General features: G+C 38.2%; 2 protein-coding genes across 9 annotated transcripts; both read right to left on the bottom strand.

Annotated features, from left to right (window-relative positions):
* Window positions 1-841: 841 nt before the first annotated feature.
* On the bottom strand, window positions 842-10,992 carry LOC133742392 (heat shock cognate 70 kDa protein 2-like). Of its 8 annotated transcripts, none has more exons than XR_009862543.1 (3): window positions 6,319-7,037; window positions 6,151-6,229; window positions 842-860 (listed from the first exon to the last, which is right to left on the bottom strand). XR_009862543.1 is itself a non-coding variant. In XM_062170050.1 (3 exons), exon 3 carries the CDS (start codon window positions 3,985-3,987, stop codon window positions 2,401-2,403), a length of 1,587 nt encoding a protein of 528 aa, XP_062026034.1. In that variant the 5' UTR covers window positions 3,988-4,040; window positions 4,169-4,369; window positions 6,151-6,227; the 3' UTR covers window positions 2,184-2,400. The 8 variants fall into 8 exon arrangements, 2 of the variants coding, with proteins under 2 accessions (XP_062026034.1, XP_062026033.1); XR_009862544.1 differs by lacking the exon at window positions 842-860 and adding an exon at window positions 879-2,091; XM_062170050.1 differs by lacking the exons at window positions 842-860; window positions 6,319-7,037 and adding exons at window positions 2,184-4,040; window positions 4,169-4,369 and having other exon boundaries at window positions 6,151-6,227.
* A 4,419-nt stretch (window positions 10,993-15,411) lies between these two features.
* Window positions 15,412-16,653, bottom strand: LOC133744846 (protein FAR1-RELATED SEQUENCE 5-like). Its single transcript, XM_062172878.1, has one exon. It carries the CDS (start codon window positions 16,651-16,653, stop codon window positions 15,412-15,414), a length of 1,242 nt encoding a protein of 413 aa, XP_062028862.1.
* Window positions 16,654-17,260: the final 607 nt, after the last annotated feature.

The raw sequence follows: 17,260 nt of genomic DNA, 5'->3' as shown, positions 1-17,260 counted from the left end.
CTAAATCGATATTCCTTCAACATCTTGCTCTTTATTACTACTATCCTGAAAACCAGGAACCCTCTTTGAAATCATTGATGGGTTTATTCATGTATACACCATGTAACCTAACCAGAACTCCTCCTTTGTATGAAACAAGCAGCAAAAGTGGTATTTATTCAACTCTCAAGTTCTCAGTAAGGCAGGGTTCCAAGTGATCATTTGACCATCTCTTCATTTCCTGAAACCTACTGATCCACTTTAAGGTGAAAAATTAGAATTATAACATTCCTCTTGGCAGCTTCTATCACAGAACCAAGACTCGAGTATAGCCTCTAGATAAATGCATTTTTCTTTCAGACATGCCCCATGATCTGTTATTAAAAGGTGAAGTCCTAAGGTAAGGTAGACATCCAACTTCCAGTAACCGAGAGGAAACAGTAAATTTGACTCCAGAATCTTACTATGAGTACTGAAAGCATGGAAGTAAACCTTGCATAATCTGCTAATATGGATCTCCACCTGGTTACTAATTCAATTCGATCATTTCCAAAATTTTTGATGGCATCAAGTAATGACTGCAAGTTATGACGAATTCATGATTCAGTTTTTTTTTTTTTCCTTTTAAATTTTCTTCTTTGATTCAGTTGCCTATCAGAAAACCTAATTGGCCATGCTATTTTCTTTTTTCTTTGTTTTTTTCCTCTGTCAAGCACTAACTGTACACGAAAGATAATCTAAAAACAGGAAACTTACATCTCCAGCTCACTTTGTGAACATTTAAATCCATCAGAAGTAGTTGAAGCCTCCTTATATATATTGAAATCACCAGATATCCAACAGGTGCAGTTTTTGGCAATAGCAGCTGCCTCAAGACGCTCCTGGAGTTGAAAACAGCAAAACCAATAATTGGTTCACAGAAGAAAGAAGCTCCAAAGAAGAAGATGGATTAAACCAAAACCCTTACAAATATGCAGAAACAAAAGGTATCAAGGCTGATAATGTAATCTCCTGTAAGTTCAGAAACAAAATGACAGATTTCTAAAAAGAAATTCAAACCCTAAATGATTAACATGATAACTTTTCCTCTCAAGAAATCAAGATATAAATGAGAAGAATGCTGAATACTCAGCACAAGTGGACAGAGAATGGGGCATTTGTATGCAGATAATACCCTTTACATAAGTTCATGCCTTTACCAATTGCAGCATTTCAATTCAAAAGCCGCAATTGAAAATTGTAAAGAAATACTTGGTTGGGGAAGAAGCATACTTGCTTGCATAAGGTAAGTTAGAGACACCAAAATGGTTGGAAGGGAAAAAAAAGAAAAGGAAGATCCTATGAAGGTGCAGGGCCACTTGGTCTAACCATTGTGTCTATTTAACAATGAAACCAACTTGTTCGAATACACAGCCACATCAAACCGTATAACCTTTATACTATGATGTGAAATTTCAGATTGATGCTGTACATATACTGACCTAAGAATAAGGGAAAAAAAAATGTTTCCATGAACAAGAAAGAAAAAGAAGTCGACTCCAATTGCATTACAGCATAACTAGCATTGGAATATGAGGAGTAGAATATGATCAGCGATCAGTAATCTATCACGTATATGTAATTCATCATCACTAATGCTTCATTACAAGCATTTCTAAATTAGTGAGTTCACTGAACTTTGACAAGGAGCATTAGTTTATGTACACACCCTTTACAAAACAGAGGTATTTTAGAATACCTCATTGGTAAGAGATTTTTTTTTTCTTTCCCTTTTTCTTTTGGGTTTTGGAGTTTAAGGAACAACACCACAACTTGGTTTGGAAGAAGGTAACATGCATCCACGAAAGGCAGCAAAAAAAAAAAAAAAAAAAGCCTCAAACTTGGATTGTGACTAACATCAAAACTTCCTCTGTGTCTGGGTGATACTTCTTCTTCTTATTCAGAGTAAGATCAAGGGCTCAAAATCGATCAACCCGATGGGACGATTGGGTTTCATCGAATAGTCTCGGTGATTCTCCTTCCTCAAGTTCTGGTTCCAAGTGGTGCGATACAGACTCATGAGATAGCCAGTAGCTTCAGAACTTCGTGGTTTTGATGAAGAAGATGCCGACCCTAAAAAGTGGTAGTAATAGCAATTGACATAATAGGGGCAGCAGGGATATATACCAAGAATTCCAGTATAATAAGAGAGAGGCACATCCATCTCATACAAATAAATATGTTTGATTGGAAAATATTTTGAGACCAAATTCATTCATGTCACTCAGATCGAAAATAAAAATCAAAACCAAACTCTACAGTTGGGCATTTGAGCTACATACTATTCAAGACTAAATAGATAAGTAATGATTGAGATCTACTGCAGCAAAAAATAAACAACTCCTTTCTTACTTCTTAGCGAATTCTAGTACGGCCAGCATCCTAGTTCATCTTAGGCCACATGGAATTGCAGAGGTTTTCAAGTTTTCTCATCTCATTCTCATAATTTTCACATTCAGCAAGTTTGTTCTCATTCTTATCAAGCCATCGCATAACCGTTTCAACTGCATCTACAATTTTTGTCTTGTCCACTTCGTTCAAATTTGGTATGTTAGAAACTGTGTCCATCGTGTTAGATGCATAATCTTTCAATGCAAGCTTAGCCTCCATTTTCTTCTTATTCTCCCGATCCTCTAACTTGTACCTCTCTGCCTCCTTTATCATCTTCTCAATTTCTTCCTGTGATAGCCTGCCTTTGTGGTTATTGGTGAGTGTAATCTGGCTCCTTTTCCGCGTTGATTTATCCTTGGCAGAGACAACCATAATACCGTTGGCATCAATCTCAAAGCAAAGGGTGACCTGAGCTGTTTCCCTTGGGCCAGGACGGATGCCTTTGAGCTCAAATATACCCAGCAATCTGTTATCTTTAGCTACTCTGCTTTCACCCTCGTACACTTTAAACTCCATGCATACTTGTCCCGCTTCGACATTTGTCACATCTTTTTCTTTCTTAGTGGGGATGGTAGTGTTTCTTGGGACGACAACCTTCATCTCTCCATCAAAACGCTCTGCACCAAGGGAAAAGGGAGTGACATCCAACAAGAGCAAGTCCTGAACCTTCTCGATATTTTCTTCACCGTTCAAAATTACAGCTTGAATGGAGGCACCATATGCAACTGCTTCATCAGGATTGATACTTTTGCAAAGCTCCTTGCCATCAAATAAGTCTTGCAATAGCTGTTGTACCTTGGGAATTCTTGTAGATCCACCAACAAGAACAACATCATCAACAATGCTCTTGTCCATTTTAGCATCTCTCAAACATTGTTTCACAGGCTCCATACATTTGGAAAATAGATCCAAGTTGATCTCTTCAAATTTTGCTCTCGTTATAGTCGAGTGAAAGTCAATACCTTCGAATAAAGAATCAATCTCAATGGTGGTTTGCGTAGTGGAAGAAAGAGTTCTCTTTGCTCTCTCACAAGATGTTCTCAATCTTCTTAGTGCTGTGGGGTTATTACTAATGTCCTTTTCGTGCTTCTTTCGAAACTCTTGTACAAAATAGTTCACCATTCTATTATCAAAATCTTCACCCCCAAGATGAGTATCACCAGCTATAGCTTTCACCTCAAAAATACCTTCTTCAATCTTAAGAAGGGAAACATCAAAAGTACCACCACCAAGATCAAAAATAAGAACGTTTTTTCCAGCAATATTGGTGCCTTCTCTATCAAGACCGTAGGCAATGGCTGCAGCTGTTGGCTCGTTGATAATACGAATAACATTCATTCCTGCAATTACACCGGCATCCTTTGTAGCCTGACGTTGTAAGTCATTAAAGTATGCTGGGACAGTGATAACGACATTCTTTACCGTTGATCCGATGTAGGCCTCTGCTATTTCACGCATCTTATTGAGAACCATTGCAGATATCTCCTCAGCGGCAAACTGCTTTTTTTCATTCTTATAATTGATCATAATCATAGGTTTGTCCCCGACTCCACGAACCTCAAAAGGCCATAATTTCATGTCATTTTTGACATTTACATCACTAAATCTTCTTCCAATCAAGCGCTTTGCATCTAAAGAAAAACATAAAAAGTTAATATAAGTAACAAGTATGAAGAACAATAATGTACATCAAACGATTCAACATCACACTAATGAAACTACCATATTATATTTATGATAGAAAATATGAAGAACTTACCAAAAACAGTGTTGAAGGGGTTCGTTGAAACTTGGTTCTTGGCGGCATCACCAATTAAACGCCCAGTGTTTGTAAAAGCAACATATGACGGTGTTATTCTGTTGCCCTGATCATTGGTTATGATTTCAACGCGCCCGTGTTGCCAAACGCCAACGCATGAGTAAGTTGTTCCAAGATCGATTCCGATCGCTGGACCTTCGCCTTTTGCCGCCACAGCCATTGACATTTATTCGAGTACGTGTACAAAGGCAAAAAAAATTCACGTAATCGATGAATGTGATTTACTCCACTATATATAGATATTAAATTGATGATTCCGTTTGGGTCTCCATATAGCAAAAGGAATACTTTTTCACCAAACAAAGGAATCTGATTGACATTAGGAATCAAAGCAACGTCCTTGAAACAAACAATTATTATTATTATTATTTTTTGTGGACTAAATGAAAAAGAGAGGAATTGGTGACAAGTCAATATGTCTATTAGGATTGGAAACATAATCTATACCATCAAACTAGGACGATATCACACAGCAAAGGAGTTTGGCCTATACGATGAGCCGAAGTGTTTCTTTGCTTCATGCTTGAGGGTTTACAATTGTTATCCTCACTAGATGAAAAAGAGAAAGACCTATCTTGCTTAGACTGTTGCCTTTATATGCGCAGGCAATCCAACTTTTTACAAAAGACATACCGTCCATCAAAAGCCAGAACTAACACCAAAGAAAGAGGGGGGGGGGGGGGGGGGGGGGCAACAGAATAACATAAAAAGATGAATTTGCGAAGTCAGCTAGAGATCCATGTTATTATCATTCCATGATCTCTATAGAGAACCAGACCAAAAAAAAATGACCTCTATAAAGAAAGTTAGAAGAACAAAAGAAAGAACCCAGCTATCTTTTGCAACCAGGTATTGGATACTCGCACAGCAATGATGAACACAAACCTGCCATGATTCACCAAAACATATTTGTACAAAAGGTTCTCATCGATATCGGTCAGCAATTTATAGCCATTGATTTCGGACTCAGGTCTTCCTAAGCTGCTTGCTGATGACAATGTCTTCTGCACTCTGGAAACAAGTGCTGCAACGGGATACTTAGCTCATGAATATATCACAACGGGTCACTTCACTAAGAATTGTAGATCCATTTGGAGATACTGTCGTCCAAGTTATATAAGGGAAACTACAAGTCAACACTTTGATGCAACTGGCTGCAGATATCAAGAATTCGTCGACAAAACCTAAAAGGGCAATTCTAGAACCTGAAGCAGCTGCAACGGGAAATCCATTCAGGCAGCCACCAATCTGGTCCTATCGCCTCAACCTTTAAATCATTCTGGCCTCTTATGGTCAACGTACCTATCTTTAAAAGCTTCATGCAAATGCAAAACACCTAAAAGGGCAATTCTAGAACCTGAAGCAGCTGCAAGGGGAAATCCATTCAGGCAGCCACCAATCTGGTCCTATCGCCTCAACCTTTAAATCATTCTGGCCTCTTATGGTCAACGTACCTATCTTTAAAAGCTTCATGCAAATGCAAAACACCAAGCCCATAACATCCAGGTTGAGTCGTGACAGTGCCGACTTTATTGCCAGACACTATCAATCACTACGGAGCCAGAAGCAAAATTCTGCTCTACTTCAGAAGAAAATAATGGTAAGGCTTGTGATATTCAGAGCAAATAGAAATTTGAAAGTTAAGATTGATTAGCTTATCCATTATCCTTGAAAAAGAAATCAAAGGAATCAACGCGTTTGTACGAGCTACATAATACTGTTTACGAACTTGACTATTTCAGACACAATAGAATCATCCCAAGTACAAATAACATGTCACAAAGACATAGAACTTGGACCACAAACTAACCAATTAAATTGAGACGGAAGTATAATTTCCTAATAAGATAGAGATCTTGCAGTTATTAAATAACCAAGTATATTGTCAAGAAGGAATTAAATATGTACTTTTGGCATCTCACCTTCTGCAACACCATTTACTATTATCCATGGAAGGTAATTCTGTTCATCTGTTTCTTTTGTCCCCTTCAACAAAATGTGCTGTAACGGAGAAGGAAAAAAAGTTAACTTAACCAACAAGTGCAATGCTCAACTCTGCAAAGCAGCAAAGGGTTAAAAAAAAAACTCACGTGTTATATTAATCGGGGAGAGGCAATCCATCTAAGATCCATAACCACTGCCATCCAAAAGGCTTCCCACGTTAACCTGACATGCGTAAACGAAATACACCAGCACCCCTGCTGACACTAGCAGACTCTGGTTCATCTACAGAGGAGCCCTTCTCAGAGAGCTTTCCCCCATAACGCTGCCAACAATGCAAATAACAAGGAACAGTAGTTAAAACCATCCGAGAAAGTTCATATAGTATAAATATAGGAAAGGCAGACAATTACTACACAAAGCAATATGTCCAATGCCCAAAGATAGGGAATCATGCAAGACTTATAAATCAGAAACATCAAACAAATGGCTTGGATCATATATCTAAAAAATTTAAATTAGAGTAGCAAGCATAGGGCATGACTTGATCGATACCAAACCAGTTACTATAATTGAGCTCTAAGCTATATAATTGGATGAGGCCAAACTCAACAAAACTTGGCAATGAAGAAACTCTTGTTCTCACAGAGTTTCTTTAGGTAATATGTCATGTTTTGCAGATGCATAATAAAACCAATAATGTCTTAATAGCCATTCCAACTTATTATTCATAAAGCACATGCAACCACATTTTCATCAGAACTAAATTTCTTACCTTGAAAATGAAAGTAGAAAAGCATATCCAATCAAAAACCGAAATAAAAGTAGCTTAATTAAGAGAAGCACATCTCTAGAGAGAACAACAGACACTCACTACTTTAAGGTGCATATCTGCTGAGGTCTTGGGTTCACCAAACCTCCCTCATACATCATTCGCCAACAGACATTTGACTGTGTTCGGAGCCTGACCACTGCCCTGGACTTGAAGATCGAAGCCCCTGGCCCAACATTCTGTAATGTGGAAAGCTCCATAACAGGATTTACGAAATAGCAAGGAAAATTTTAGATACTGCATCTGATGTAGGACGAGATTTTAGCCAATTTCAACAAAGAATCTCGAAAAGAAAGAAGCGTCTTCACAACAAAAAGAATAATTTATTATAGACTAAAACTAGAAAACCTAATTAAACCTCATTAAATAAAAATCAGAAATAAAATCCTAGATACTAAAGAATATTACGTAAATATATAATTGGAATCCCAACCAAGATTTTGTTTGAGAATCCCGATATATCCAAAATAGTAATTTATGATTAATTCCATCATTAAGAAGTCTATTTGAATACCAGTTTTCAATATTCAAATTATTCTTCTTGATGTGAAGACGCTTCTTTCTTTTCGAGATTCTTTGTTGAAATTGGCTAAAATCTCGTCCTACATCAGCATCCTCAGTGGCAGAACCAATATCTGACTCAGATGGAAATATGGGATGTAATTCTAAGAAATCCACTTTTCCGTGGTAAAAAAAAGTTTCGGAAACTATTCCAAAAAAAAGATTATTGAAGTTTCTGAAATATTATTTGTTTATGAAATTTGTCAGAGCTGTACAATCTGAAACAGAGATGCAAATGAACCAAAGTATATAGGAATCAATAATGATACAATAACCTCATACAAGTATAAGATCAACTAATACAGTACTATACAATCTGTTGCTCATTTTACTCAATTTAATAGTTATATATAGCTACGAACATTAATCTTTAAACCCCAGCCATGACACCTTTGTTTTCATCAGCTGGCGTCACAATTCCACAGGTAAATAAAATCATATATTCCACTGGTATATATGAATTAGTCTGCCGAAAATCTGAATGCTCGTTTAGAAATAGATGAAACCTGATTAACGATTATGCCCATTGAAATTAGACTAATGTAAATACTAGCAGTCTAAATTTCTTCGTACGCTTATATATCATCTAATAGACGAATAAAAGTGAGTTGGAAATTAAAACTATGAGTTTAGGGAAAACTGAAGCATTCATATAGCCAGGAGACTAAACGCAATGCAGACAGAAGCTAAAGTATGAGTCTGATGAAAAATTAGGAAGCGTGAAAGAGGGACCTGTATGCACTATTTATAACTGGAGTGTCAGATAAATATATATCACAACATTCCTAAAAGCTTAAAACAATTATTAACCAACCAGAAAGAAAAAGTTCAAACAGAAGATCAGTGGACGTATGGGTGTAACTTTGTGTAGCTCTGTCCGTTAAGTAATAGTATTTCGATATGTCACCCTAAATTTGTACATCATAAGCATAATGATTAGAACCAGATACTTTAACTTTCTCAGTTACTGAAGGACTACAGTTCAATTGTTTATACCTTCCTCTGCAGATATTATCACATTTGCCGATTTCTATTGCACAGAAATGCTGGCCATATTGTACAATATGATTTCTGATTTAACTTGGGCTAAACTAGTCTCATCTTCAATTTTGCAATCTTAGCATTCACTAACTAGAAAGAAGTAGCCACAACTTGTTTTTCAAATCATTTTTGTTGATTGATACATATATCCCATGAAAAGCAACTAATGGGAAGGAAATGGACCATGGGGGGAGAGGGACAACAATCAGACACAATTTTTTGGGGAGTAACCCTTCTAAAGTTACTGCCAGCACCCTATGCAGGTTGATTTTTTGAATGTTGGAACATCTACATACCTAAGCTGAAACCTACTTAAGCCCAAAACCAAACTGACCAGAGAGTAAAATGCATAACATGATTGACATGACCAGAAAATTTACATGCACCTGCAAAAATTTGAAAATTGAAACCTGAAATCAATGTCCTAGAAATTTGAAGCAACCGGCCAAGATGAAAGGAAAAGGTTTTTAAACAACCCAGAAATACTTACAAGGCATGAGATTGATCAAAGAGGGAGAGCCTTCAGACATGTAATCACCATAAAGAGAGTTCAGGAAAGTGAAGAGGCAGAGAACGAGAGAGTGAACGCGGAGTACCTGAGGGGGTTATTGTAGTTGTGATGAAAAGCCCCAAGAAAAATGAACCAGGCATTGTTACTGGGTGTTTGGAATTTTGTTTTGATGCCGGAGAAGATGAACACAGGGACTTCTCTCAACACAGGAGGTGGTTCAGACTTCGGCGTAGATGATTACTTACTTTCAAGTTCATGAACGATGAATCTTAATTTCTTGTGACATCATTACTTACTCTCCAGACTGAATTGTGAGTAGTGCATGAAGCTCGAAACGGTGCGGATCAGTCTCCTTCACCAAAGGCCTTCTCTTCTCCTTCACGTATATTTCTACGGCGGACTTTATCAAATCACTGACCGTGTTCTCCGGCAACATCACCACGTGTACAGGCCCCAAGCTCCTCTCTATCGTCACATTCAGAAGCAGCTTCGTCAAAAGGTACTGGGAGTTCTCCGGGCCGGTCTCCGGAGCCTTCCAGAGCCTCCCGGGGACGGAGATGAGGCCTCCCCGCCGGCGTTTCAACAGCAATTTCAACATTAAAACGATTTCTCATGGTATCATTAGCACTACCATCACCTAATACAAGATGAATTGGTGTTCAACAAGCACAATACAAGTTGACAGCATGGGGTTTGCCAATCCAAGTTTAATAAAACTGAAGAAAAGTCGAGGCGACATAAGAAAATCCTAAATTGCTGCTCCCTGGGTAAAACGTAACAGCCACTGAATAAGGTCTCATGTTTGACACAAGGTTATGAAATTAAATCAAAGATGTCTTCATTTTCTTTTGAAAAAGTTTTATCTCCATATTTATACTGTTTTGGTAGATTCTCGGAAATTCTTTCAATAACACCCCTTCTTGACGGTACTTGGTTTCGGCTTCAACCTAATGCTGGGTGGAAACCAATTTCAATCTATATTCAAGAAAAACTGCCATGACTGAATGCCAAAACACAAACACACATATCACCATACTCAAAAGCGAGATTACAGGATGACATATGATTATTCAGACAAAATTAAGCTACTAAACCTATGTGCTTCTATTAACATTTGCCATAAAAGTACTTGATTTTATCACCAACACAAAAGCGATCACCCACCAAAAACACATACTTTACCACATACAGATAGATCCCTCTAGACTAAAACTACTTCTAGTATGCAAGAAGTGATATCCTTTTCTGATTTAATAACTGAAATTGCCAATAAACTCATAATAAATTGAGATAAAAATTCCAAACGAGTTTTGGGGATTGACCCACCTGGAAAACAACTAGAGCAAGAAGGGCTATGAGGAAGAAGAAGGAAATTAGCCAAACGTAAAGATCCCCCATTTATGCTCAATCTGTCTCTTTTACTTGCTACTAACTCAATCTCTGTTTGCGAATTTATAACCCAGTATGGATGATGAGATGGCCTGAAAGAGGCGCGCGGCCGGGTCTGGCTGCGGATACACGAAAACGATCGGAGAAGACTCTTTCTTTTTGATATCGATGGTCGGAGGAGACTCGAAGACGGCAGAGTCAAGCCAATGCGGTGGCCCGAGGATGAGTATAATTCCTCTACTTTGTTTTTCTCCTATTTTTTTTTATATTTACAGAGCGCAGAAAAATCTTCCCACTTGCCCAATAAAACTCGAAATTGAGAATTTGATACAGGGGATGAAAGGGCAAGGCCCATAAAAAGGCATCCAAGCCTTGCCCATTGAGGAAGCAAGAACCTAATCAAATACGGATGTAAATTGGTCGATACAACTCAAGTTTGTATTCTTGTCGACTATGAGTTTTCACTCGACAATATAATGTCAAACTCGATCGAACGAGACATTAGGATGGTTAAAGAAAACAAGTTGAATCTCAAGCTTAAAAGATCTTTGAGGTATGCTTGTAATATTTGTGAAAGTTGAAATTGAGTATGAGATTGTTTGAAAGTAGAAAATTATACTTGTATAGTTTTGTTCATAAAACTTAAATTACTATAATTTTTTTTTTAAGAATTAAATTTTTAGAAACAAACGCTACATATGATGGAATTTCTCTTGGGTTAGTCATGCTCGATCAGCATTGATTCACAATAGATCGACAGCATCGATCTTATATTTCTTTGTAGAAACAAACATACATACATATACATGACATATATATATGAACTTAACGGAAGAGCAATTACAGCAAGAAATCCATTAACTTTATCAATGGAAATGGAGAATTGATTTCCTTCTTTGCTTCCTTTGAGCAATTCGAAGGATTGACGACAGAGCTAGATAAAAGGGCATCTGAATCTGATGCCTTTGAGCACAAGAAAAAATTTCTAGACCCCAACTTTATCAACTTCTGATCTTCCTTCAGACCTGTAATTATAACCCAAAATCTTTCATTAAAAACTGTCACTACAAACAGGCTAACATTTAAAGAAAATAACAAAATATAAGAATTTCCAAGAAATTAATATGGCCAAATATTGAACTTTCAAGTTCATGAACGACGAATCTTAATTTCTTGTGACATGACTACTTACTCTCCAGACTGAATTGTGAGTAGTGAAGCTCGAAACGGTGCGGATCAGTCTCCTTCACCAAAGGCCTTCTCTTCTCCTTCTACGGCGGACTTTATCAAATCACTGACCGTGTTCTCCGGAAACATCACCACGTGTACAGGCCCCAAGCTCCTCGATCTCTATCGTCACATTCAGAAGCAGCTTCGTCAAAAGGTACTGGGAGTTCTCCGGGCCGGTCTCCGGAGCCTTCCAGAGCCTCCCGGGGACGGAGATGAGGGCTCCCAGCCGGCGTACGAGGTTAGTGTGCCTCTCCGGCGGGAAGGTCTGAAGCGTCCTCTTGGAAACGGCCGGAGCCCGGAGGACACATGTTTCGCCCTTAAAACTGTGACCGAGCTAGGATGAATCATATATAGCTGGCTAGTAAGAATGATCCATACAATGCAAAGTGTATGCGGAGATGTTTGTATTAGGTTTTGGTACTTTGATGAGATGAGCTTGTGTGAATATTTTGGAGTAGTGTGGAGGGTTTCAGCGAGTCAAGAGACGTAGGTCCAGGGTCTTTTGCATACTATTGAAGAAGAGAGAGCGCGAAGCTTCGCAGAAGCCAAGGGTTGTTTGAAAGGCCCCGAGTTTGAGAGATTTTCGTAAGAAAGAAGCAAAACAGTCCCACCAGTGCAGAAAAAAAGTCCATCAAGGAGAGCCAAGCCCAGCCCAATATGAAGGCAAGAGGAGTATATCTTCCATTGCAGAGATTTTCAAGCTTTTTTTATCTTCTCCTCGTAGTATTATTATTTTTTTTTTATCAACAAAGTAACCATTTAGGGGAAAAGTTACAAACATCGGAATCGATATTCATCAATTCCATAGGCCCTTCTGGCCCATATTCAATACAATACAAAATTTCATTCACATTCAAGACGAACTTGGCAAGACTATAAGCTACTCTGTTGCATTTCCCTTGGTTGGAAAACAACATATGTGTTGCAACAAATAAGTTTCAGTAGAGACTTGATCTCCTCGATCAGAAAGCCGTCCTTATCCCTAACCAACCTTGCAGCTTCAGAGCTCTCCATCTCATACTCTTTACAATTGATCAGCGAGTTGGTTCTCATTCTCATCAAGCCATTGAATAACATCTTCAACTGCATCCATAATTTTCTTCTTGATGTTGATCGAGCTTTTGCAGATTGGAAGCCATAGGAGTAGGCCTAGCAACGTGCGGGTATAGTGCGGGTACGGTGCGGGTTCTTAACGGGCCGGGTTTTTAACGGGCTGACCTGGTAAAAACCCGTTAAGTTAACGGGTTTCGCGGGCTAAACCCAGCAGGTTTGCGGGTTATCCGTTGGAACCCGTTAAAAACCAGTTAACAGATTTTTTTTTTTTTTTTTTTTTTAAGCAACTAGAACCACTTATGTATATAATTTTTTTTTTCCCAAATCCATTAAAATTCGTTAAGACTTATGTAATTTTTCGATTCATTTTTTGATCAACTATTAGAGAAATATATTCAGATCAATTAATAGATACATAAGAGGTCAGGAGTTCGAGCCCCATCAAGGGTGGGAATGGGGTGGGGTTTTTTTTTTTTTTTTTTTTCAAAAAAAAAAAAAAAAAAATATTCAGATCAATTAATAGATACATATGTTGGTTGAGCTAAGCTAGTAGATATAATTAAATAAGTGATGAAATAGCATCAATGATAATAGTAGATGCAAAGATTGAAATAGGTTCGAAATACATATTTAATGTACTAAATAAAATACGTCTAAGTCATCTTAATTGCGGCTTTCTCATTCTCTAGATCTATCTTGCAATGTCAAATCAAATACGTCTTCAGTAAGATCATCCAATTCAGCACGCTCTTTTTCTAAAATACAAACAAACAAAAAAGAAAAATATTAGAATAACATAAAGATTGATAAAGTGAGAATAGAACCAAATTGTTTTGAGCTTACCTTTGTTACCAAAAATCCAATCTCGAGTACAAAGCAGAGCTTGAACTGTGTCAGGCAACAGTGAGCTGCGGTATTGATCTAAAACTCTCCCGCCAATGCTAAAGGCCGATTCAGATGCAACGGTAGAAATGGGAATTGTGAGCACATCACGAGCTAGATGAAAAATAATAGGATATCGGATTTGCTCCATTTTCCACCAAGAAAATACATCCAACTCTTGCTTTCTTTCTAGCCTTGCTTCATCCAAGTACTTGCTCAATTCTGTCTTCATACTTGAACTCGAACCAATTTTGTAAGTGTTATCAAAAGCCTGCCAATGACCAACTATCAACACATATATTGCAACAACATACCTTCCTGATATACAGATCCTATCCAGAACGAGGCCTCGCTTTGAAATTTCAGAGCGAGGTTAAAGTTTAGGGTCACTTTTTGGTCGCATATCCACATCTCAACCGTTCAGTTTCTAGGTACTAATGTATAGATCATTTCTGCAAAATTTCAGCCAAATTGATGGTCGTTAAGGCATTGCTAACTGCCTTAAAGCTAGTACGGTTCAGGTTGGACAGATTCAGTTCGTCCATTGGTTTAAGCGAGTTAGATACCTTAAAGACCATCAATTTGGCTGAAATTTCGCAGAGACGATCTATACATTGGTACCTAGAAACTCAACTGTTGAGATGTGGATATGCGACCAAAAAGTGACCCTAAACTCTAACCTCGCTCTGAAATTTCAAAGCGAGGCCTCGCTCTGGATAGGATCTGTATATATATATATATATATATATATATATATATACACACACACACACACACACACAGCTCTTCTCCACTGCGGACGTCCGCAGTTTTTCTTAGGTACGGATTTTAGGTTTTGACCAACTTTTCGATCATATTTTCACATCTTAACCGTTCAGTTTTTAGGTCCTAATGTATAGATTACCTCTGCAAAATTTCAGCAAAATTGGTGATCGTTAAGGCATCCAAAACTGCAATTTACAACAATGTACACGAACGGTTCCGGTTCGATGGATTCAGTTCGTTCGTGTAAATCGCAATTTTGGATGCCTTAACGATCACCAATTTGGCTGAAATTTTGCAGAGGTGATCTATACATTAGAGCCTAAAAACTGAACGGTTAAGATGTGAAAATATGATCGAAAAGTTAGTTAAAACTGGAAATCCGTACCTTTTTTCTTAGTTGCGGATATCCGCACCTGAGCAAAGTGTTATATATATATATAGAGGCCCGATCAGGAGCGGACGTCCGCACTTTCGCTAAAGTGCGGACGTCAATGCAGCAGCGGCTTCCAGGCGGCGGCGGCGGCGGCGCGGGGCTGGCAGGAGGGAGGCCGTAGGCGTCCCAGACCTCTTCTGGGCGGCGTTCGAGGTCGGAGGAGGTCGGGCTTGCCGGTTTCTGGGCAGCCACCTCACCTGCAGTTGCAGGTTCTGTGCAGCACCGCATAACCGTCGCCGGTGACTCCACCAGACCGCATACCCCTCCGCACGACCCCCAGCGTCCCTCCGGCAAGTCGCGCCGCGCCGTCGCCGCTCGATCGAGGCCGGAGGAGCGACGTCCGCACTTTTTCTGGGTTGCGGACGTCCGCTCTCGAACTGGCCCATATATATATATATATATATATATATATATATATATATATATATACAGATCCTATCCAGAGCTATGCCTCGCTCTGAAATTAAAGTACGAGGCTCCTTTCGTAGCCCTTGGATCAATTTACTTAAATCTAATGGACCATAACTCATCTCTCTTAACCAAGGTTAAAACCCATGACTACTTGACATCCCAGCTGAAAAGATATGATTTACATATGCAGGCACCCATGTTGACCGAATATCATACATAGTCTTTAACCATCCATTATCACTTAAACCACTACTCACAACAATTGATGTCCACCTTGCATCAAACTCATCTCTATTTTCTGAATTCCATATGCAATATTGAAATTCATCATAATAACGAGTATATTTTCCTGGGTCTATTTTTTCAGAGAATTTATTTAGAATATGCCAACTACAATACCTGTGAAATGTCTGTGGGAGTACTTCAGAGATAGCTTTCGTCATTGCTGGATCTTGATCAGTAATAATCATCCTCGGAGCATCACCTGGCATTGCATCTAAAAATTCTTTAAAGAACCAAACAAAAGAATCAGTTGTCTCATTGCTTAAGAATGCACAAGCCAAAATTATTGTCTGCCCATGATTATTTACTCCCACCAAAGGTGCAAAGATCAACGAATACATATTGGTATTGTAAGTTGTGTCAAATATTACAACATCACCATAAAACTTGTAAGATCGTCTAGAAATTGCATCAGCCCAAAAGATATGTGTGATCCTGTTCTCGTTATCAGCCTCTATTTTGAAAATTAATGAAGGATCTTTTTCTTTCTCCAACAGGAAGTACTCATGCAACATATCTCCATCATGCCCCTTCACCTCTTTGCGACAATCCATTTTGTAGTTATAAATATCTTGTTGCAAGCACCCAATGTTTTCTACTCCTCCTGAATGCACTCCAAGAAAGTCAAATTGTGTACATGTTGGCACATTGACTGCAGTCAGTTGTTTCGTTAATGATTTATGAATCGATGAAACCTCACGATGGATCTTTGTCAGATGTTTTCTTCGTGGGGTAGTTAAAGGATGGCTGCGACCCTCATCAAAAATAGTGACAACATATTTGCCGATCGTAGCACGTCTTACAACTACTATTCTTGCCTTGCAATTTACTCTTGTTTGATTCCTATTTCTTTTCTTTCCTGTTACCTTTGATGTTCCTTGTTTAGAGCACACATACGCCTTTCTTACAATCACACCATTCTTCTTCTCGCTAGTAAAACTTTTGACATCAAACCCTGATTCTTTTGCATAGCTTTTGTAAAATGTCTCAACGTCTTCTAGTGTATGAAATTCTTGGTTCTTTACAGGAATCAGATCAACCTTCACTTGAGGACAATAGATAGCAGTGTCATCGAAACTTTGTTGTGACTCCATTCCTGCATTAAGGCACAGACAGAAATGTTACCTTTGTTTAACAACATCAGAAGAGAGGGGGAAAAAGAAGATAAAAAAAATAAAAAAAACTTTCATATCTGTTGGGATCATAAATTTACCAAAATATATTTAAAAAATCCCAGACATCAGTTACTAATGCATTTAACTAACCTTTTCTCAGCTATGGAATGAATTACTCTAGTGGCAGGCAACTAAACAAATAACTTGCCAATATTTAATGGAACAATGTTAACATACAACGAGTTCTTAATTATATGATAAAGAAAACACAATAGCAGACTATATGCTTATGCAAGAATGCAAAAGAGTAATCAGGAAACTATAGAATGAATTATGATGAAAAGAAAATTTCAAGCAGCCTCCGAAGTCTAAATCTAATTCAAATAAATTAGAATTAGAGAGATGAGTTGTGCGTGAAAACCCTTCTAAATTTCAGCTTTCTAGTTGCATACGATTATCTAAGATTGATATGGTAAATCTATTGAAAAGAAAGGAGCACATATTAATCGGTAAGTAGCGAGGGAAGAAAGAGAACACACAAATATGTACCAGTTATTGAGACGGCTTTGAATGAGAAGAGCACAGC

The sequence above is a fragment of the Rosa rugosa genome, chromosome 4 (assembly GCF_958449725.1).
Source record: "Rosa rugosa chromosome 4, drRosRugo1.1, whole genome shotgun sequence".
Lineage (NCBI taxonomy): Eukaryota > Viridiplantae > Streptophyta > Magnoliopsida > Rosales > Rosaceae > Rosa > Rosa rugosa.
This window is presented reverse-complemented; position numbering and strand designations above follow the sequence as displayed.

Coding starts and splice junctions, on each gene's coding strand:
- LOC133742392 (XM_062170049.1), bottom strand. CDS start 4,394: ATGTCAATGGCTGTGGCGGCAAAAGGCGAAGGTCCAGCGATCGGAATC. Junction 4,041..4,168: donor CCCCTTCAACACTGTTTTTG/GTAAGTTCTTCA, acceptor GTTTTTCTTTAG/ATGCAAAGCGCTTGATTGGA.
- LOC133744846 (XM_062172878.1), bottom strand. CDS start 16,653: ATGGAGTCACAACAAAGTTTCGATGACACTGCTATCTATTGTCCTCAA.